This window comes from Coregonus lavaretus, assembly GCF_964263955.1.
Source record: "Coregonus lavaretus genome assembly, contig: HAP1_SCAFFOLD_5763, whole genome shotgun sequence".
Lineage (NCBI taxonomy): Eukaryota > Metazoa > Chordata > Actinopteri > Salmoniformes > Salmonidae > Coregonus > Coregonus lavaretus.
This window is the reverse complement of record NW_028156493.1, coordinates 12409-37189: the sequence shown is the minus strand read 5'-3', so window position 1 is coordinate 37189 and position 24781 is coordinate 12409. Positions and strand designations below refer to the sequence as shown.

At 42.8% G+C, this 24781-nt stretch overlaps 1 protein-coding gene across 1 annotated transcript; it reads left to right on the top strand.

The window, feature by feature from the left end:
- Positions 1-233: 233 nt before the first annotated feature.
- LOC311126294 (transcription elongation regulator 1-like protein) lies at positions 234-24426 on the top strand (the record flags this gene model as incomplete). Its single annotated transcript, XM_084200303.1, has 7 exons — positions 234-322; positions 8043-8191; positions 9289-9382; positions 9648-9786; positions 10259-10351; positions 17384-17502; positions 24270-24426. The coding sequence occupies 7 exons, from the start codon at positions 234-236 to the stop codon at positions 24424-24426; spliced, it is 840 nt and encodes a 279-aa protein (XP_084056429.1).
- Between the last annotated feature and the right edge of the window lie 355 nt (positions 24427-24781).

Genomic DNA, 24781 nt, shown 5'->3' with positions numbered 1-24781 from the left:
CTCTCTCTCTCTCTCTCTCTCTCTCTCTCTCTCTCTCTCACTCTCTCTCTCTCTCTCTCTCTCTCTCTCTCTCTCTCTCTCTCTCTCTCTCTCTCTCTCTCTCTCTCTGTGTGTGTGTGTGTGTCTCTCTCTCTCTCGCTCTCTGTATTTGTGTGTTTCTCTGTGTGTGTGTGTGTGTGTTTCTCTCTCTGTGTGTGTGTGTGTGTGTGTGTGTGTGTGTGTTGTAGCAGGAGATGGTAGAGGTCCCCATGGAGGAGGAGGAGGACGTTGAACCTAAAGACAAGCGTCCTGTAGCTTCCACCCCTGTTCCCGGATCTCCATGGTAACATCCCTTTACACAATATTATGACATTCTCTTGCCAGGATTGGTCAGTGTTTGAATAAACTGAAAGAACATGTTTAACAAATGTGAACAACTCTTTAAGAATCCGGCCCATTCCAGTCATCCCTGACACCAAACATGAAAAATACTATTTGGCTAAAGTAAGTTGTGTAAAGTACTTAAGTAAAAATACTTTCAAGTACTACAGTGCCTTGCAAAAGTATTCATCACCCATGGCGTTTTTCCTATTTTGTTGCATTACAACCTGTAATTTAAATTTATTTTTATCTGGGATTTCATGTAATGGACATACACAAAATAGTCCAAATTGGTGACGTGAAATGAAAAAAATAACTTAACGGAAAAGTGGTGCGTGCATATGTATTCACCCCCTTTGCTATGAAGCCCCTAAATAAGATCTGGTGCAACCAATTACCTTCAGAAGTCACATAATTAGTTAAATGAAGTCCACCTGTGTGCAATCTAAGTGTTACATGATCTCAGTATATATACGCCTGTTCTGAAAGGCCCCAGAGTCTGCAACACCACTAAGCAAGGGGCACCACCAAGCAAGTGGCACCATGAAGACCAAGGAGCTCTCCAAACAGGGCAGGGACAAAGCTATGGAGATCAGGGTTGGGTTATAAAGAAATATCCGAAACTTTGAACATTCCACGGAGCACCATTAAATCCATTATTAAAAAATTGAAAGAATATGGCACCACAACAAACCTGCCAAGAGAGGGCCGCCAACCAAAACTCATGGACCAGGCAAGGAGGGCAGTAATCAAAGAGGCAATGTGGTTTTTACTCCAGACATTTTCCCTGACACCCAAAAGTAAAATGGTCCAATTCACGCACTTATCAAGAGAACATCCCTGGTCATCCATACTGCCTCTTATCAAGAGAACATCCCTGGTCATCCATACTGCCTCTTATCAAGAGAACATCCCTGGTCATCCATACTGCCTCTTATCAAGAGAACATCCCTGGTCATCCATACTGCCTCTTATCAAGAGAACATCCCTGGTCATCCATACTGCCTCTTATCAAGAGAACATCCCTGGTCATCCATACTGCCTCTGATCTGGCGGACTCACTAAACACATGTTTAGTTAGTAAATGATGTCTGAGTGTTGGAGTGTGCCCTTGGCTATCTGTAAATTTAAAAACAAGAAAATGGTCCAGTCTGGTTTCCTTAATATAAGGAATTTTAAATTATTTATACTTTTACTTTTGATACGTAAGTATATTTTTAGCAATTACATGTACTTTTGATACTTAAGTATATTTAAAACCAAATACTTTTAGACTTTTTCTTTGTCTTTTTTTATTTATTTAGGGCGTAGATTGGCTTTAATATTGCAGATAGAATGTAACTTCAATCAATGTAATTGTCTGCATCACTTTTTTTCTCGCAATATATATATATATATATATATATATATATATATATATATACACATACATACATAATTTTTTATCAATTATTATATTTGAGTTTAACCACAATATTTGTTGCATTTTTTTGTTCTGTCGTTTCTGGAGGATTAAATTGAAATCGCAACCAACTTTCTATGGCTTGTTTTAGAAATAGTGATATTTGAGAGATGATTTCCTTTTCAAATAACTGAAAGTGAGAGGTTGTAATCTGAATAAAGGGAAAAAAGGCCATTCTTAAACATTGGGTGAGACAATCTTACTAATTTGCTAGAGAACCAGTTCGGATTTAAGTATAACTTTTGTACGACTGAAGCTTTTAGTGATAGGTCTAATGCTTTAATACTTAATAATTTCTGTCCTCCAAATTCATATTCATTATATAAATAGGCCCTTTTAATTTTGTCTGGCTTGCCGTTCCAAATAAAATTGAATCTTTTTTTCTCATATAGTTTAAAAAACTGTTCGCTAGGCGTAGGCAAGACCATAAGCAAATCGGTAAACTGGGATAATACTAAAGAGTTAATCAGGGTGATTTTTCCACAAATTGACAGGTATTTACCTTTCCATGGTAGCTAGATCTTATCTATTTTTGCTAACTTTCTATTAACATTTATTGGAGTGAGATCATTTATTTAACGTGGGATATGTATTCAGAGTATATCCACATCACCATCAGACCATTTTATTGTTAAACTACATGGTAATGTAAACATTTTATTTTTTAGTGATCGATTATGTAATATAGTACATTTATCATAATTTGTTTCTAATCCAGAGAGGTTAGAAAATGTATCTAGATCCTCTATGAGGCTGTGGAGGGATTCAAGTTGTGGATTTAAAAGAAAACATGAATCATCAGCGTACAATGACACCTTTGTTTTTAAACCCTGGATTTCTAATCCCTTGATATTATTGTTGGATCTGATTTTAATAGCTAACATCTCGATGGCCATAATAAATAGATACGCCGATAGTGGACAACCTTGTTTCACTCCTCTTGACAGTTTAAAACTTTCGGAGAAATAGCCATTATTTACTATTTTACACCTAGGGTTACTATACATGATTTTAACCCATTTTATAAGAGATTCTCCAAAATTGAAATGCTCCAGGCATTTATATTTAAACCCCAGTCGTACTTTATCAAATGCCTTTTCGAAGTCTGCTATGAATAGCAGGCCTGGTTTCCCATATGTTCCATTGTGTTCTATTGTTTCCAGTACTTGCCTTTTGTTATCTCCAATGTATCTTCCATGTAAAAAACCTGTCTGATTAGAATGAATAAAGTCCGACAATACCTTTTTAATTCTATGCACTATACATTTTGCTAGAATTTTTGCATCACAACACTGAAGTGTAAGGGGCCTCCAATTTTTTTTATGGACTGGATCTTTATATTTTCCACTTGTATCCTGTTTCAGTAATAATGAAATCAGACCTTCTTCTTGAGTGTCTGATAATCTACCATTTACATAGGAGTGGTTAAAACATGCTAATAACGGTCCTTTGAGTATATCAAAAAAGGTTTGGTATACCTTGACTGGTATGCCATCCAAACCTGGAGTTGTCCCGGACTTAAAGTCTTTAATTGCGTCCAGAAGTTCCTCCTCTGTAATTTCACCTTCACTTGAGTATTTCTGTATGGCTGTTAATTTTACATTATCAATAGAAAAAATATCTCTGCAATTAGCTTCAGTTAGAGGAGATGGAGGCGACTGAAACGAAAACATACAGTGGGGAAAAAAAGTATTTAGTCAGCCACCAATTGTGCAAGTTCTCCCACTTCATCATAGGTAATTTTCATCATAGGTACACATCAACTATGACAGACAAAATGAGAAGAAAAAAATCCAGAATATCACATTGTAGGATTTTTAATGAATTTATTTGCAAATTATGGTGGAAAATAAGTATTTGGTCAATAACAAAAGTTTCTCAATACTTTGTTATATACCCTTTGTTGGCAATGACACAGGTCAAACGTTTTCTGTAAGTCTTCACAAGGTTTTCACACACTGTTGCTGGTATTTTGGCCCATTCCTCCATGCAGATCTCCTCTAGAGCAGTGATGTTTTGGGGCTGTCGCTGGGCAACACAGACTTTCAACTCCCTCCAAAGATTTTCTATGGGGTTGAGATCTGGAGACTGGCTAGGCCACTCCAGGACCTTGAAATGCTTCTTACGAAGCCACTCCTTCGTTGCCCGGGTGGTGTGTTTGGGATCATTGTCATGCTGAAAGACCCAGCCACGTTTCATCTTCAATGCCCTTGCTGATGGATCTCACAATACATGGCCCCATTCATTCTTTCCTTTACACGAATCAGTCGTACTTGTCCCTTTGCAGAAAAACAGCCCCAAAGCATGATGTTTCCACCCCCATGCTTCACAGTAGGTATGGTGTTCTTTGGATGCAACTCAGCATTATTTGTCCTCCAAACACGACGAGTTGAGTTTTTACCAAAAATATATATTTTGGTTTCATCTGACCATATGACATTCTCCCAATACTCTTCTGGATCATCCAAATGCACTCTAGCAAACTTCAGACAGGCCTGGACATGTACTGGCTTAAGCAGGGGGACACGTCTGGCACTGCAGGATTTGAGTCCCTGGCGGCGTAGTGTGTTACTGATGGTAGGCTTTGTTACTTTGGTCCCAGCTCTCTGCAGGTCATTCTCTAGGTCCCCCTGTGTGGTTCTGGGATTTTTGCTCACCGTTCTTGTGATCATTTTGACCCCACGGGGTGAGATCTTGCGATGAGCCCCAGATCGAGGGAGATTATCAGTGGTCTTGTATGTCTTCCATTTCCTAATAATTGCTCCCACAGTTGATTTCTTCAAACCAAGCTGCTTACCTATTGCAGATTCAGTCTTCCCAGCCTGGTGCAGGTCTACAATTTTGTTTCTGGTATCCTTTGACAGCTCTTTGGTCTTGGCCATAGTGGAGTTTGGAGTGTGACTGTTTGAGGTTGTGGACAGGTGTCTTTTATACTGATAACAAGTTCAAACAGGTGCCATTAATACAGGTAACGAGTGGAGGACAGAGGAGCCTCTTAAAGAAGAAGTTACAGGTCTGTGAGAGCCAGAAATCTTGCTTGTTTGTAGGTGACCAAATACTTATTTTCCACCATAATTTGCAAATAAATTCATTAAAAATCCTACAATGTGATTTTCTGGAGAAAAAAAATCTCAATTTGTCTGTCATAGTTGACGTGTACCTATGATGAAAATTGCACAATTGGTGGCTGACTAAATACTTTTTTTCCCCACTGTATATCTCACTAGATCAGGATATTTAAGCCTCCATATATCTACTAGTTCTAATGTATCCATGACATTCATGATTTCCTTAAGAGCATGACGGTGTTTGTTTGTAGTGTGATGTCCTTTACGGTCCATTGAGCTATTTAAAACGGTATTATAATCTCCCACCATAATAATAGAGTCTTGAATTGTTTGCAGGTTTGATAATTTATTATATATATTGTCAAAGAAGTGTGGATCATCATTATTTGGTCCATAAAGGTTAATGAGCCATATCTGTTTATGGTCCAATAATGTTTTTAAAATAATCCATCTACCTCGCGTATCTGTTTGGACAATTTGCACATTCGGATCGAAATTACCCCCCCCCCCCCCCCCCCTAATGCTAAGCCATTACAATTATAACTTGCTATACCTATTTCACCATATACCATAATGAGATACAAGTTTCAAATATATTTATCATTACATATGTTTGTACATTTGCCAATAAAAAATAGCTCAATTGGTAGTGATTGAGTGTCCATATAGCTGTACCATGATATTTGCATTGCTACTAAGTAACCCTCCAATTCCCCTGCTAAAGCCCCATAATAATGTTGGCAGTTCATGCGTAGGATTTTAACCTATAACCCGGATTGCCATTGTATTACATTACATTTTTGACAAGCAATTATTATTTTAGCAAACAATTATTGTGGTTCATCCTATATTCTCCCTAACATCCTTACCCCCTTGCAACAGATGTGGGATAAACACACACGCACATACTCCAACACACTCAACCCCTTTCCTCCACAATCAACCATAAAATCAGATGCTCAACAGTTGTTACATCCCTGAGCCCAAACTCAAGAAAGGACCTGATATTACGAATGCATACACAAATGCATATACAGTTAAAGCTGTTTGAGAAAGCATGCGAGATTGAGCAAAAATTGACAACAATGTGAGATTTGATTACTTTAAGACTTTTACTGAAGTAGTATTTTACTGGTTGACTTTAACTTTTACTTGAGTCATTTTCTATTAAGGTATCTTTACTTTTACTCAAGTATGACAATTGGGTACTTTTTTTCACCACTAGCTAAAGTTAATAAAACAGTAACTGCAATCATGTCATGTGGAATCATGTCTCTACTTTCTTCACTTGTTCTTGAAAACCATATTTTATATATGGTTATTCTTTCTGATCTCATATTACTTGAAAATGTCAGGAAAACACTGTAATCATGTACTTCATACGCTGAGGAATAATCGCTCGAAGTATGTACAAATTACTTTCAATCGACAGAAAAAAAAAACACACTGTGGCAAACCTTTGATAGAAAAAGCATTTCAGTCCCAGACAATGAACAACTTGTACCAGGGACAATAGCGCAATAAGCCCTGCCATATCTGTCTGCAGAGCGGTGCAATCTGTTCTTCAATGGACTTGTTTTGTTATTCTCTCCATGTAATAGCTTTCTGTCTGTCAGCGTGTGTTGATGCTGAGAGCAGACTTGAAAGGCACTACATGAAACATGTCATTTGCAACACTTTCTCAGCTCAACGCCTAACGGTGCGCTGGTTCTTAAACCATAACACCCTGTGTTAACCTTTTCATTCATCAGCTTTTATTATGTGACTATTGGATTAAAATATCAAAATACATTTTTTTTTTAAAGCAAATATTTGGTAAACAAATCAAATCCAACCTATTTTGATTATTCTAATATTGAAAGGTCTCGTGAGAGGTTCATCGTGGCAGATTATCATATATTCCAATACATGTCTGCTGTGTGAATATCATCTCATGGCTGAGAGCTAGCTAGCCAGGGTATATACCAATTAAATATGTGATATCCTATAAAAAGGACAGCTCACAACCGGATAATATGAGGATTTAAAACTTCACAATTTATTTCACATGGTGAGCATGAAGACGTATTGAATTATTCCAGGGATTCATATTGCAGCGGTTAATACTTCTGTGGCTTTAAATACATAATGTCTTTAGGAGTAAGAGCTCTGAGGTAATAACAGACAACAGGAACAAATATGCCACAGAAACCATCTCCTACTCCATAAACTGAAATACATCAACTATTACATTCTAGTACATTCTGTAACATGTCATGTCAGACTAAGTGACATATAACTACAGTGGTTACGTCCATATTACTACATAGAGCATATATTCGTCAACGTATTTCTTAATTACATTATACCAATGTAGAACATAATACAGTTTACAGTATACAATCATATCTGTCATTTCACAGACACTTTTTATCCAAAGCGACTTACAGTAGTGCGTGCATGCATTTTCTTATGGGTGGCCCCAACAGGAATCGAACCCAACAACCCTGGTGTTGCAAGCTTCCCTAACAACGGCGCCACAAAGGACCATGTCCTTTAATACTGTGTTCGTTATCTCATGGAATGCTTTTGGTTCTACCCCCTTTTCTCCCCAGGTGTGTGTTTAGAACTCCCGAGTCTCCCGAGTGGCGCAGTGGTCTAAGGCACTGCATCACAGTGCTAGCTGTGCCACTAGAGATCCTGGTTTGAATCCAGGCTCTGTCGTAGCCGGCCGCGACCGGGAGACCCATGGGGCGGCGCACAATTGGTCCAGGGTAGGGGAGGGAATGGCTGGCAGGGATGATATCAGCAGGGTTGTGGGTTCGATTCCCATGGGGGGGCCAGTATGAAAAAATAATTTAAAAAAATAATGTATGCACTCACTAACTGTAAGTCGCTCTGGATAAGAGCGTCTGCTAAATGACTAAAATGTAGAACAATATTATTGTAGTGTGCCGTTTCAAAGGGTTCAAAGAGTGGAACATCAACTTGAAGGAAAGTTAAGACCTGACAGAGGCAGCGTACTGGCGCTCGAGTCTACAAAACACACGTTTATCCTTGACAGGCAACCACCATCTCTATTATCTGGCGTGACACACACACCAGTGGGAACTGGTCAGGCATTACTGATCCAATTGGCATCCTTGCATTTTTTCACGCTAATCTCTCCTCAGGTGTGTGGTGTGGACGGGTGACGACAGAGTATTCTTCTTCAACCCGACGATACAACTCTCTGTTTGGGACCAGCCGGTAGATCTGAAGGACCGCGGAGAGGATCTCAACCGGATTATAGAAGATCCTCCACATAAACGCAAAAAGGATTGTTTGTCCAGTAAGTTAATGGTTCTTCTTCCCCATTGGCTTGGTCTCATCCCTCCGTAGAGTTGGACCCAGTTAGAACGGTTCTTAACGAAGTGGGTATTTACCCGGCCGTGGCTTCAGATGGAACTGAAAAGCTCGTTATCAGTCCGCTGTTTTTTTTTGTAATGATTCCAACGTGTTTTTAATGATCTGTTAATATGGAGGCCAATAAAATGCATCATCGAATGATCATCCTGATCATCCTGATATACTAGATCCTATATACAGTGTTTCGGGTTCCATTGCCTGTCGACCCCAGACTACCAGAGGATCTTGATGCCTGTGTTCATTGAAGCAGATGATGATCACGAATGGAAAATCCAACGTGGAACCTTTAGGATGTGAAACCATCTCATGGCTGGGTCCCAAATGCCACCCTATTCCCTATTTAGTGCACTACTTTAGACCAGGGCCTATAGGGTCCATAGGGCTCTGGTTAAAATATAGATCACTATATCGGTAATAGGGTTCCATTTGGGATGCATCCCATCTCCTTTTGTGTTCTAGCAGAATAGATCACATGGAAGTCCTACGTGTGACTGGCTCTGTAAATATTGAATTACATTGGAACTTGTCAGCAAAGATATTATCTCCCCTGACTAGATTTCCCAGAGGGTGGTTTGTCTCTATTGATTTAGCCTTATTGCGGTTACCAGCTGATTATGTATCGATGACCTTTTACCTGTCTGAACTTCACTGTTCCAACAAAGCATGTCTGGCAAATTAGCTTTGGTAAATATGTGGACAACCCCAATGACCTGAACATTGACTCTTGGCTGATAAGATGGTGGGCAGCAACGCTACTCTAGTCTGATAGATTCTCTCATAGTGGTTTTTAATGACCGATGTTATGAAGTCGGAGTCCATTGAAAAAAGGATGTGTGCTATCTATGGTTCCTCTGTGTATCCATTCTCTTAGCAGAGGATGGTTCTAAGTAACTCTCCGTCAGCTAATGACGATGCTAATTCACAGTGGATTTTAATGACCAATCATATGAAGTCTGAGTCCATTGAAAAAGGATGTGTGCTTTGGTTCTGTCTGTGTGTCCGTTATCTCAGCAGAGGATGATTCTAACTCTCCGTCTGCTGATGACGATGATGATGATGATGATGATGATGATGAAGAGCAGTATTCAAAAACCAAGAGGAACAAGTGAGTGTCCGAAGGTTTTTCCCATCTTAACCATACTCATAGTATAGCATTACAATGATACTTCTCTACAGAACAATCATATTTTTGAAGTCATGGGAGTACTTTTTGTAAAAAATGATAATGTACAAATACACTGTACAGTACTGTACACTACTTTTAACCAGAAGCGCTGTCGGCCCTGGTCAAAAAGTAGATCGCTGTATAGGGAGTAGGGTGCTATTTGGGACGCATCCTACAACTGTTTCTTTGTTTGTGTCCTCCTCAGACTGGAGGAACCTGCGGAAGCCAATCGGGACCTGAGAGAGACGGCAGGCGGAGAGACATTCGGCACTCCTCCCCATCGGACTGTTCTACCTTTAGAGCTACGTATCACGCACTTCAGGGACATGCTCCTTGAAAGACGGGTAAAGTCATTTTTTGAACGGAATACAAAATCTTAAATGCACTTAGGCTGAGTTTAGACAGGCAGCCCAATTCTGATATATTTTCCACTAAATTGGGTCTTTTGAACAGTCACATCAGATCTTTTCACATCAGATATATTTTTTCAGATGTGATCTGATTTGGTCAAAAGACCGGTTAGTGAAACAATTATCCGATTTGGGCTGCCTGTATAAATGCAGCCACAGAGACGGACCTAGATTCTAATGGTTTTCCCTGAGAAAATAACTAAATCCATATGGGGACTCAAATCCCTGTATTGCAACTAATCGTCAAGGGACACAGGGACCAGGAACTGCACAAGCAGCAAAAACTCTAAATGATGGAAAGACCTAGATTATGTTGCAATTTGGATGTATGATGGAAATACCTACATCATGTTACAGTTTGGATGTACCGAATGTCTTCTTGAATATGGTTTCTCTTCCTTTTCAGGTTTCAGCTTTTTCTACATGGGAGAAAGAACTGCACAAGATTGTGTTTGATCCGCGGTATCTTCTGCTCACCTCTGCAGAAGAGAGGAAACAGGTGAACTCTGCTGGATGTCCTCTCTTAAATGGTCCTGTTTGATTAATTGGTCATGATTGACAGATTGTGAGTGAGGTTGACTCAAAAAAGGACCAATCCAATTTCCCTTCAAAGTCCGAGACAGCATGGATACTAGGGGGGTGTGCCAAGAATTAAGACAAAACAAGTATCCTAGTGGATATTTCCTGATACGATTATGATCCGAGTATTTTTTGTAATTATCTGTGATCGGAAAAAATAATACATTGGGTGGCAGTGCGCATCTTTCAATCAAGTGCAAGGTGCTCAGTGGTCTAAATAAGTCAACTGGCTAGTTTGCTTGTCTGTAAAGAGAAGGGCGGGCTGTACGTTGATCCTGCTGTTATGATTGGATGGAGGGAAGCTGTCCTAATGGATATGCTCCCAATATATGATTACTGTCATTTGTGTCCTCGGAGAAAGCATTATGTCGGTAAAACTCCGCAAAAACCTTTGGGATGACTTGTTGAGGTTTTTGTCATGTTGCATTGCCCTATGTACATAGACATGGAACACTGGTCACTTTTTTAATAATGTTTACATACTGTTTTACCCACTTCATATGTACAGTATATACTGTATTCTAGTCAAGTCCATCCTATTCAAATATTGCTGTACATATACTATTCTATCGTATGTAGCTCAGCTGGTAGAGCACGGCGCTTGTAACGCTCAGGGAAGTGGGTTCGATCCCCGGGACCACCCATACGTAAAAATGTATGCACGCATGACTGTAAGTCGCTTTGGATAAAAGCGTCTGCTAAATGGCATATTATTATTATTATTATACACTATTTATTCTATCCACATACTGTCCATAATGTCTGTACATCCTATCACATATATACGGTACATATATATATATATATATATATATATATTTATACTCCGGACTCCAACGTTGCTCATAATAATATGTCCATATATCTTAATTCCATTCTTTTACTTTTAGATTTGTGTATATTGTTGTGAATTGTTAGATATTACTGCACTGTTGAAGCTAGGAACACAAGCGTTTCGTTACACCAGCAATTGTCACGGTTCAGACAGACGACCAGAGGACCACAATTGCGTCACACCAGAAAGTTTATTAAAACTTAAGGGAAAAGGGAAGTAGGGAGTGAGTGAAGGCTCCAGGGGTAACAGGGATCCCGTCCAATGTGCTGGATCTGTGCCCCCCCCCAGTGGCAGCGATGCGTCCTATGAAGCCGGTGGTGGGTGGTCCAGAAGTCCTGGGGGGGGGGGAGACACAGACACAACAGGGCGGATGAAACAAGGCAGCAGTACAGTTCAAGGGAAATCCAAATACGTAGTAGCAAGGCAGAAGGCTGGTCAGAGTTACCGGGATCGAAGAGTAGTCAGGAGTCGTTATGGCAAAAAGCAGGTCTGGATCTCCTGGGGCAGAAGAGTATCCAAACATCAGGCAGGTCCGGGAACACAAAACCAGGGTGAGCCAGAAGCGCGAGCAAACAGGTTCCGGGTGTGAGCTTTGCAGACGATCTGACAAAGGAGAGCTGAAAGACAGGGCTTTAAATACTGGGAGAGGTAGTGGGTAATGCAGCGCAGCTGGCAGAGTAATTAGAGCAGAGCAGAGCAGGGACAGGTGGAGCTAGTTAGGCTGAGTAGAGAGAGTGGTGAGCAGAGTGGAAGAAAATAAAGGTGGTAACCCGGTGGAGTGAGAGGCTCATGACAGAACCCCCCCCCCAAGGGACGGCCCCAGAAGTCCCAAGAGCAACACCACGCCGGGCGGGAGGAGGGGAGCCGGAGGAGGGCTAGAACTCCTCCGAACGGTCCGAGTGAACGTCCTCATCCTCGGAGGAAGCCGGAGGGCCGTGGTCGGGAGATGGGACAGGTCCCGAGACAGGATCAGGCACAGGACAGGAAGCCGAGCGGGCAGGACGGTTAGGGACCCCTCTGGGGCGGCCCCTACGGATTGCAGGTTGATCAGGATGCCGTTGGTGGAAGGCGGTGATGAGAGTCCTATCCACAATCCGACTAGCTGGCACCCAGGTCCTTTCCTCAGGTCCATAGCCCTCCCAGTCAATGAGGTACTGGAGACCCCTACCCCTCCGTCTGGACCGAAGCAGGCGGCGGACGGTGTAAACCAGACCACCATCGACGAGCCGTGGAGGAGGAGGACAAGGCGCAGCAGGGACCAGCGGACTCTCATGAATGGGCTTAATCTTAGACACATGGAAAGTGGGGTGCACCCTCAGGGAATTAGGCAGTTGGAGCCGGACAGCAGTTGGGCTAATCACTCTTATGATAGGGAATGGGCCAATGAACCGAGGTGCCAGCTTCTGCGACTCCACCCTGAGTGGCAGGTTCTTCGATGACAACCACACCCTTTGACCAACATGGTAGGTGGGAGCAGGAATTCTCCGACGGTTGGCCCCGGTAGTGTAGCTGGCAACGGATCTGAGGAGTGTGGCTCGGGCTTGTGACCAGGTGCGGCGACATCGACGGGCAAAAGCAAGTGCAGATGGGCAAGTAACCTCCTCTTCCTGGCTGGCAAATAGAGGAGGCTGGTATCCATAAACACATTGGAAAGGGGACATACCGATGGCAGAGCAGGTCAGAGAATTGTGTGCGTACTCCACCCATGTCAATTGCTGCGACCAGGAGTGGGGGTTGCGTGAAGTCATGCATCGCAGTGCCTTCTCGAGCTCCTGATTTGCCCGCTCTGACTGCCCATTGGATTGGGGATGGAATCCGGAAGTCAGACTGACTGTGGCTCCCAGCAGGTGACAGAACTCCTTCCAAAAAGCGGAGGAGAATTGTGGACCACGGTCAGAAACTACATCCTTTGGCAGTCCGTGGATCCGGAAGACGTGTTCCAGGACCACCTGGGCGGTCTCCTTGGCGGTTGGGAGCTTGGGGAGGGGAATGAAGTGTGCCATCTTGCTGAATCGGTCAACTATGGTGAGAATGACGGTCATGCCACTTGAAGGGGGCAGCCCCGTGACAAAGTCAAGGGCGATGTGAGACCAGGGACGTCTGGGCACAGGCAGGGGCTGCAGCAATCCGGCTGGGGGCTGGCAGGACGACTTGTGTTGGTTGCAGATGGGGCAGGCTTGGACGAATTCCCGTACATCCTTTCTCAGAGAGGGCCACCAGAACCTCTGGGCGAGCAGGTTGTAAGTGCGGGTGGAGCCAGGGTGACAAGCTAGGCGGGAGTCATGTCCCCACTGAACGACCTGGGACCTCAGGTTTTCGGGGACAAAAAGGCGGTCAGCTGGGCAAGTGCTGGGACCTGGCTGGTTACGGAGAGCTTCCAGCACCTGTTCCTCAACAGCCCAGGTCAGAGCTGCTACGATGCAGGGACTTGGCAGAATCGACACAGGGTCCTTGGAGGGGGTGTCATCCTTCTGGAATTGACGGGAGAGGGCGTCTGGCTTGGTGTTGCGTGATCCAGGCCGGTATGACAGAGTGAAATTAAACCTGGTGAAGAACAGGGCCCAGCGGGACTGCCTGGAGTTCAACCGTTTGGCCGTGCGGATGTACTCCAAGTTCTTATGATCGGTCCAAACGAGAAATGGAATGGTGGACCCCTCCAGCCAGTGACGCCACTCCTCCAAGGCAAGCTTCACAGCCAGCAGCTCACGGTTCCCTATGTCGTAATTGCACTCAGAGGGGGACAACCGACGTGAGAAAAAGGCACAGGGATGGAGCTTCCTATCCTCCGCAGCCCACTGAGAAATCACAGCACCAACTCCCACATCCGAGGCGTCCACCTCCACAATGAATTGCCGGTCCACATCAGGCATCTGGAGGATGGGAGCGGAGGTGAACCTCACCTTGAGGGTACTGAAGGCTTTGTCGGCTGCTGGGGTCCAGGTGAAGGGTTGCTTGGTGCTGGTTAGAGCAGTGAGAGGGGCAGCAACGGTACTGTAGTTCCGGATAAACTTTCTATAGAAGTTAGCAAACCCCAGAAACTGTTGCAGCTTCTTTCTGTTCTCCGGAACTGGCCATGAAGTGACTGCTGATACTTTGGCAGGATCCATTTGGATACTTCCCTCTGCCACTATGTACCCCAGGAAGGCCACTGTCTTGACGTGAAACTCACATTTCTCTGCCTTGGCGTAGAGGGAATTCTCCAGAAGACGGTGAAGGACTTGCTGGACATGGCGGGTGTGTTCAGACAGGTTTCTGGAGTAGATTAAGATGTCATCCAGGTAAACGAAGACAAACTTGTTTAACATGTCCCGCAGTACATCATTCACTAGAGCCTGGAACACAGCAGGAGCATTGGTGAGGCCAAAAGGCATAACCAGATACTCGTAGTGGCCTGTTGGTGTATTAAATGCGGTTTTCCATTCATCTCCCTCCCGGATCCGCACTAGGTGGTAAGCGTTTCTGAGATCCAACTTGGTAAAAACAGTGGCTCCCTGGAGCAACTCAAAAGCAGAGGTGAGCAGAGGCAGAGGGTAACGGTTTTTCACTGTGATGTCGTTGAGTCCCCTGTAGTCGATGCAGGGGCGAAGAGATCCGTCCTTCTTCCCCACAAAGAAGAAGCCAGCACCAGCAGGAGATGAAGATGAACGGATTAATCCTGCGGACAGAGAGCCATTGATGTAGTCCTCCATGGACTTTCTCTCAGGAGCAGACAACGAATAAAGACGGCCCTTTGGAGGGGCTGTTCCAGGGAGGAGGTCGATGGCACAGTCGTACGGTCGGTGAGGGGGCAGAGATGTGGCTCTTGCTTTGTTAAACACTTCTCTGAGACCATGGTAGCATTCTGGGACATTGGAGAGGTCAGGAGCGGAGTTAGTAGGTACTGGCCGAGGGGGTAGTGCGGCAGCAAGCAGGCAGGTTCGGTGGCAGTCCTCTCCCCACTCCCTGATCACCCCGGTCACCCAGTCGAGCTGAGGGTTGTGCCGGCGGAGCCATGGGTAACCCAGGATGAGGGGTTGGCCTGGAGAGGGGAGCAGGTGAAACTGGATAGTTTCTTGATGGTTTCCGGACAGACCCATCGAGACCGGGGCCGTGACATGAGTGACCGATCCGAGTAAGTGTCCGTCCAGTGCCCGGGCAGGAATAGGAGGTGTCAAACGGAGGTTCTCCAGTCCCAGTTGGCGTGCCAGCTTGATGTCCATTATGTTGGCTTCGGCGCCAGAATCCACCAGAGCAGCCAGGGTGTGAGTTGAGTCAGAGAGGCGGAGGTGAACTTGCAGCAGGGGTTTGCGGTCGGAGGACTGGATGGTCATTGAACTCAACCGGACTCCCCCTATGCCCGGTGAGCTTCGGCCCTTTAAAGGGCAGGTTACCACACGATGTCCATCACCTCCACAATAGAGGCAGAGGTTTGAGGTGAAGCGGCGCTGGCGCTCTGCAGGAGTGAGAGAGGCTCGCCCAATCTCCATAGGCTCAGACTGATCAAGCTGACCTGGGTGAGTGGCAGTAGATGACAGGAGCCCAGTCGGATCTCTCCGAATGCCGGTAGTAGGTGGACCTTGGCGCCCCCTCTCACGACGACGGGTCTGTATCCTTCTGTCGATCCTGACAGTCAGTGCGATGGCTTCATCAAGAGTGGAAGGCAGTTCATGGGAGACCAACTCGTCCTTGATATAGTCAGCCAAACTATGGAAGAACGCGTCCACCAACGATGGTGTGTTCCAAGAACTTCGTCTAGCCAGGGTTCGGAAGTCGATGGAATGGTCTGCGACTGTACGTCTGCCTTGTCGAATACTGAACAGTTCACGAGACGCCTCTGCGGTTGGTGAATCCAGGTCAAACACCTTCAGCATCTCCTCAGCAAACAGGTCGAAGGTTGCACATGCGGGGGTTTGACGTTCGAACTCTGCTGTTCCCCAGAGTCGAGCTCGGCCCGTCAGGTGAGTGATGGCATACCCAACTTTAGCCCCCTCCGTGGCGAAGGTCCTTGGCTGCAAGGAGAACTGAAGTCGGCAGCTAGTCAGGAATGGCCGGACCTGGGTTGAATCGCCGTTGAACCGCTCGGGGTTTCCAATCTTGGGTTCCGGAGCAGCGGCTGCAATGACCGGGGCAGGTAACTCGGGGGCAGGGCTGGTGGGCAGACTGGCTGGGGTAAGGTTGGTGAGGAGTTGAATGATCATGGCGAGTTGTTGTTGCTGCTGCTGGAACTGCTGCTCATGCTCGTCGGTTTCCATGTCGGGGGAAGTGTGCGCTGAGTCCATAATGGTCAGATCGTACTGTCACGGTTCAGACAGACGACCAGAGGACCACAATTGCGTCACACCAGAAAGTTTATTAAAACTTAAGGGAAAAGGGAAGTAGGGAGTGAGTGAAGGCTCCAGGGGTAACAGGGATCCCGTCCAATGTGCTGGATCTGTGCCCCCCCCCAGTGGCAGCGATGCGTCCTATGAAGCCGGTGGTGGGTGGTCCAGAAGTCCTGGGGGGGGGGGAGACACAGACACAACAGGGCGGATGAAACAAGGCAGCAGTACAGTTCAAGGGAAATCCAAATACGTAGTAGCAAGGCAGAAGGCTGGTCAGAGTTACCGGGATCGAAGAGTAGTCAGGAGTCGTTATGGCAAAAAGCAGGTCTGGATCTCCTGGGGCAGAAGAGTATCCAAACATCAGGCAGGTCCGGGAACACAAAACCAGGGTGAGCCAGAAGCGCGAGCAAACAGGTTCCGGGTGTGAGCTTTGCAGACGATCTGACAAAGGAGAGCTGAAAGACAGGGCTTTAAATACTGGGAGAGGTAGTGGGTAATGCAGCGCAGCTGGCAGAGTAATTAGAGCAGAGCAGAGCAGGGACAGGTGGAGCTAGTTAGGCTGAGTAGAGAGAGTGGTGAGCAGAGTGGAAGAAAATAAAGGTGGTAACCCGGTGGAGTGAGAGGCTCATGACAGCAATAACATCTGCTAAATATGTGTACGTGACCAGTAACGTTTTGATTTGATTTATCCTGTCAGTGAACGTGAGAGGAGTTAAGTCGACGGTGAAGAGTATTAGGATACAGCCGTCGTATTTGCCTTGTAAAGACCTTCAAAGTCATTTTCTTGTGCCGACCATGATTGTGTCCCTACCTCCAGGTGTTTGACCAGTTTGTCAAAGTGAGGATGAAGGACGAATACAGGGAGAAAAAGAGCCAACTGCTGCAAGCAAAAGACCAGTATAGAAAACTGCTAGAGGAGTCCAAAATCACATCCAGGTAAAATCTACAGCTGACTGTATAATAAATTACAGGTACAGTAGGGGATTTTAACTATTCAACAAAGCTTCATAATAGCGTCATACAAAATAGCTTCATACTTCACAACAGCTATTCAACAAAGTTTCATAATAGCTTCATACAAAATAGCTTTATACTTCATAATAGTTATTCAATATGTATGTGTATAGGTATGTGTGGGATCTGTGTGTCATTGTCTGCGTTTAAACAGGCAGCCGTCCTTCCTGTATGTTGTCTCAGGCAGAGAGCAAAGGCATGTCTGGTAGAACTACACCACCCCACTGCCAGAATGTAATATAGAACTACACCACCCCACTAATAATGTAATATAGAACACCACCACCCCACTAATAATGTAATATAGAACTACACCACCCCACTGCCAGAATGTAATATAGAACTACACCACCCCACTAATAATGTAAGATGGAACACCACCACCCCACTAATAATGTAATATTGAACTACACAACCACACTAATAATGTAATATAGAATTACACCACCCCACTGTCAGAATGTAATATAGAACTACACCACCCCACTAATAATGTAATATAGAACTACACCACCCCACTAATAATGTAATATAGAACTACACCACCCCACTAATAATGTAATATAGAACTACACCACCCTACTAAAAATGTAATATTGAAATACACCACCCCACTAATAATTTAATATAGAACTACACCACCCCACTAATAATGTAATATAGAACTACACCACCCCACTGTCAGAATGTAATATTGAACTACACCACCCCACTGATAATGTAATATAGAACTACACCACCCCACTGCCAGAATGTAATATTGAACTACACCACCCCACTAATAATTTAATATAGAACTTCACCACCCCACTAATAATGTAATATAGAACTACATCACCCCACTAATAATGTAATATAGAACTACACCACCCCACTAATAATGTAATATTGAACTACACCACCCCACTAATAATGTAATATAGAACTACACAACCCCACTAATAATGTAATATAGAAATCCAACCACCCCACTAATAATGTAATATAGAACTACACAACCCCACTAATAATGTAATATAGAACTACACCACCCCACTAATAATGTAATATTGAACTACACCACCCCACTGCCAGAATGTAATATTGAACTACACCACCCCACTAATAATGTAATATTGAACTACACAACCCCACTGCCAGAATGTAATATTGAACTACACCACCCCACTAATAATGTAATATTGAACTACACCACCCCACTGTCAGAATTTAATATTGAACTACACCACCCCACTAATAATGTAATATTGAACTACACCACCCCACTAATAATGTAATATAGAACTACACCACCCCACTAAAAATATAATATAGAACTACATCACCCTACTAATAATGTAATATAGAACTACACCACCCCACTAATAATGTAATATTGAACTACTCCACCCCACTAATAATGTAATATAGAACTACACAACCCCACTATTAATGTAATATAGAACTACACCACCCCACTAATAATGCAATATTGATCTACACCACCCCACTAATAATGTAATATAGAACTACACCATCCCACTAATAATGTAATATAGAACTACACCAACCCCCTTATAATGTAATATTGAACTCCACCACCCCACTAATAATGTAATATAGAACTACACCACCTCACTAATAATGTAATATAGAACTACACCACCCCACTAATAATGTAATATAGAACTACACCACCCCACTAATAATGTAATGTAGAACTACACCACCCCACTAATAATGCAATATTGAACTACACCACCCCACTAATAATGTAATATTGAACTATACCACCCCACTAATAATGTAATATAGAACTACACCACCCCACAAATAATGTAATATAGAACTACACCACCCTACTAATAATGTAATATAGAACTACACCACCCTATTAATAATGTAATATTGAAATACACCACCCCACTAATAATTTAATATAGAACTTACCACCCCACTAATAATGTAATATAGAACTACACCACCCCACTGTCAGAATGTAATATTGAACTACACCACCCCACTGATAATGTAATATAGAACTACACCACCCCACTGCCAGAATGTAATATTGAACTACACCACCCCACTAATAATTTAATATAGAACTTCACCACCCCACTAATAATGTAATATAGAACTACATCACCCCACTAATAATGTAATATAGAACTACACCACCCCACTAATAATGTAATATAGAACTACACCACCCCACTTATAATGTAATATTGAACTACACCACCCCACTAATAATGTAATATAGAACTACACCACCCCACTTATAATGTAATATAGAACTACACCACCCCACTTATAATGTAATATTGAACTACACCACCCCACTAATAATGTAATATAGAACTACACCACCCTACTAATAATGTAATATAGAACTACACCACCCCACTATTAATGTAATATAGAACTCCACCACCCCACTAATAATGTAATATAGAACTCCACCACCCCACTAATAATGTAATATTGAACTCCATCACCCCACTAATAATGTAATATAGAACTACACCACCCCACTAATAATGTAATATAGAACTACACCACCCCACTTATAATGTAATATTGAACTACACCACCCCACTAATAATGTAATATAGAATACACAACCCCACTAATAATGTAATATAAAACTACACCACCCCACTAATAATGTAATATAGAACTACACCACCCCACTAATAATGTAATATAGAACTCCACCACCCCACTAATAATGTAATACATACAGTGCATTCAGAAAGTATTCAGACCTCTTCCCTTTTTCCACAGTTTGTTATGTTACTCCTTTTTCTAAAATGGATTAAATACATTTTTCTCCTCATTAATCTACAAACGATACCCCATAAAGACAATGTGAAAACAGATTTTTATAAATTTTAGCACATTTATAAAAAAAAGTATTCAGACCCTTTATTATGAGACTCGAAATTGTGCTCAGGTACATCCTGCTCCCATTGATTCCCTTCCTTGAGAATGTTCCACAACTTGATTGGAGTCCACCTATGGTAAATTCAATTGATTGGACATGATTTGGAAAGGCACACATGACTATATAAGGTCCCACAGTTGACATTGTTTGTCAGAGCAAAAACCAAGCCAGAAGGTTGACGGAATTGTCCGTAGAGCTCCGAGACAGGATTGTGTCGAGGCACAGATCTGGGGAAGGGTACCAAAAAATGTCTGCAGGATTGAAGGTCCCCAAGAACACAATGGCCTCCATCATTCTTAAATGGAAGAAGTTTGGAACCACCAATAATCTTCCTAGAGCTGGCCGCCCGGTCAAACTGAACAATCGGGGGAGAAGGGTCTTGGTCACGGAGGTGGCCAAAAACACTATTCTCACTCTGACAGAGCTCCAGAGTTCCTCTGTGGAGATGGGATAACCTTCCAGATGGACAACTATATCTGCAGCTCTCCACCAATCAGGCCTTTACGGTAGAGTGGCCAGAGAAGCAACTCCTCAGTAAATGGCACATGACAGCCCGCATCGAGTTTGCAAAAGGCACCAAAAGACTCTCAGACCATGAGAAAAAATATGATCTGATTTGATGAAACCAAGATTGAACTCTTTGGACTGAATGCCAAGCGTCATGTCTGGAGGAAACCTGGGACCATCCCCTACTGTGAAGCATGGTGGTGGCAGCATCATGCTGTGGGGATGTTTTTCAGCGGCAGGGACTGGGAGACTAGATAGGATCGAGGGAAAGATGAATGTAGCAAAGCACAGAGAGGTCCTTGATGACAACCTGACAGAGCTTGAGAGGATTTCCAGAGAAGAATGGGAAAAACTCCCCAAATACAGGTGTGCCAAGCTTGTAGCGTCATACCCAAGAAGACTTGAGGCTGTAGTCGCTGCCAAAGGTGCTTCAACAAAGTGCTGTGTAATGGGTCTGAATGCTTATGTATTAAAATTTCTATTTTAATTTTTAATAGATTTGCAAACATTCCTAAAAACCTGTTTTTGTCATTATGGGGTATGGTGTGTAAAAAACAATTTAATCATTTTTAGAATAAGGCTGTAACGTAACAAAATGTGGAAAAAGTCAAGGGGTCTAAATACTTTCCGAAGGCACTGTATATATACTACCAGTCAAAAGTTTGGACACACCTACTCATTCAAGGGTTTTTCTTTATTTTTTTATATTTTCTGTATTGTAAAATAATAGTGAAGACATCAAAACTATGAAATAACACATATGGAATCATGTAGTAACCAAAAACGTGTTAAACAAATCAAAATATATTTTTATTTAAGTGTCACATGATCTGTCACATGATCTCAGTTAATAAACACTTGTGTTCTCGGGGTGATGAGAGGTGTTGGGTTTGCACCGGACATAGTGTTTTCCTTGATGGCCAAAAAGCTTCATTTTAGTCTCATCTGACCAGATTACCTTCTTCCATATGATTACCTTCTTCCAGATTACCTTCTTCCATCCCTAGGTGGGACGGAGGTTCACCTTCCAACAGGACAATGACCCTAAGCATACTGCTACAGTAACACTCGTGTGGTTTAAGGGGAAACATTTAAATGTCTTGGAATGGCCTAGTCAAAGCCCAGACCTCAATCCAATTGAGAATCTGTGGTTTGACTTAAAGATTGCTGTACACCAGCAGAACCCATCCAACTTGAAGGAGCTGGAGCAGTTTTGCCTTGAAGATTGGGCAGAAATCCCAGTGGCTAGATGTGCCAAGCTTATAGAGACATACCCCAAGAGACTTGCAGCTGTAATTGCTGCAAAAGGTGGCTCTACAAAGTATTGACTTTGGGTGGTGATTAGTTATGCACGCTCAAGTTTTCTGATTTTTGTCTTATTTCTTGTTTGTTTTTACAATAAAAAATATTTTGCATCTTCAAAGTGGTAGGCATGTTGTGTAAATCAAATGATACAAACCCCCCAAAAATCCATTTTAATTCCAGGTTGTAAGATAAAAAAATAGGAAAAATGGCAAGGCGGGTGAAAACTGTATATACACCACCGTTCAAAAGTTTGTGGTCACTTAGAAATGTCCTTGTTTACGAAAGAAAAGCATTTTTTTTCTCCATTAAAATAACATCAGATTTATCAGAAATATAGTGTAGACACTGTTAATGTTGTAAATGGCTATTGTAGCTGGAAGCGGCTGATTTTTAATGGAATATCTACATAGGCGCACAGAGGCCCATTATCAGCAACCATCAGTCCTGTGTTCCAATGACACGTTTTGTTTGCTAATCCAAGTTTGTCATTTTAAAAGGCTAATTGATCATTAGAAAACCCTTTTGCAATTATGTTAGCACAGCTGAAAACTGTTGTGCTGATTAAAGAAGCAATATAACTGGCCTTCTTGAGAATAGTTGAGTATCTGGAGCATTAGCAATTGTGTGTTCGATTACAGGATAAAAATGGCCAGAAACAAATAACTTTCTTCTGAAACTCGTCAGTCTATTCTTGTTCTGAGAAATGAAGGCTATTCCATGTGAGAAATTGCCAAGAAACTGAAGATCTCGTACAACACTGTGTACTACTCCCTTCACAGAACAGCGCAAACTGGCTCTAACCAGAATAGAAAGAGGAGTGGGAGGCCCCGGTGCACAACTGAGCAAGAGGACAAATACATTAGAGTGTCTAATTTGAAAAACAGGCGCCTCACAGGTCCTCAACTGGCAGCTTCATTAAATAGTACCCGCAAAACACCTCTCAACGTCAACAGTGAAGAGGCGACTTCGGGATGCTGACCTTCTAGGCAGAATTGCAAAGAAAAAGTCATATCTCAGACTGCCCATCTTAATCTTTTCTTTTTATTGGCCAGTCTGACATATGCCTTTTTCTTTGCAACTCTGCCTAGAAGGTCAGCATCCCGTAGTCGCCTCTTCATTGGTGTTTTGCGGGTACTATTTAATGAAGCTGCCAGTTGAGGATCTGTGAGGCGCCTGTTTCTCAAATTGAAAACAAGAACATTTCTAAGTTACCACAAACTTTTGAACAGTGGTGTATATAATCCAATATTAGCTTGTAATAACTTCATAGCCCAAAGCACACTAGTGAAATCAAGCCTGTATAGATGCACGATGCATTAAGAATGCTTTTTAAATCAAGCTGAACAAAACAAATAATAACGCAAAATTCACGATATTGATCATGTTATTCTAAGAAAAGTAAATTATTAACTGTCGACTTTGGGGAAGAGGAAAATGAATATTGTTTTCTCAAGACTATATAATTTAAGATGTAAATAAGCTGCTGGATCAGGGGATTTGTTAATAAAAGAAAAATAAGATTGCTTGTTGTCAGCATGTTGTGGCTTCCCATTTAGCTTTCCCCTTTAATCAACCGCAGTGATGAGCAAAAATAATTCTCTCTGGATTACAATACTTCTATAACTGACTATCTTTCTCTTTAGGTAATGACTAACCGTGTGGACATAGTTCTCTGTGTTCTATGGCTTTTTTTAACTCTTGCTTATTCTTTTTCATAACTGTTGCTAATAACTGCTTATTTAAAAAAACACAACAAATTACTGAGCTTTTCAAAAAAAAATACTACAGTTATGCATGTTTGCGTGTTTCAAAACCATAATTGTCTAACATGACTAAAAACTGAAGAACCAAGTAGCTCTAGTTTTTACTGTATTTAGACTTGTGAAGACATCCCATCCTCCCTCCAACACCTTTCTCAAGGATGATCTATTATTTTCTCTATTGCCAGGTCAACTTTCAAAGAGTTTTCTGATAACTACGGCCGCGACCTGCGCTTCAAGCAAGTGCTGAAGAAGAAAGACCAAGAGCACTTCTTCAACCAATTCATCATCGTGCTGAAGAAGAGAGACAAAGAGAACCGCATGAGGCTGAGGAAGATGAGATGAGGAAGTGTGAGGCTGAGGAAGATGAGATGAGGAGGTATGAGACTGAGGGAGATGAGATGAGGAGGTATGAGGCTGAGGGAGATGAGATGAGGAAGTGTGAGGCTGAGGGAGATGAGATGAGGAAGTGTGAGGCTGAGGAAGATGAGATGAGGAAGTATGAGGAGGCACCAGGCTGTGAAATAGGCCTCCCAGAATACAGAATACTGTGAATGGATTGAGCTGTCGGAGAAATTAGACTGTAGGAACAGCTAGCAGGACCACTGTGGAATCAGTCTAAAAGGGGAGAAAGCAGCAGACAGTCCTTTGCCTTGCAAACGCTTCTCCAGATTTAGAGTCAGCTGGGTCAGAGCTGGCT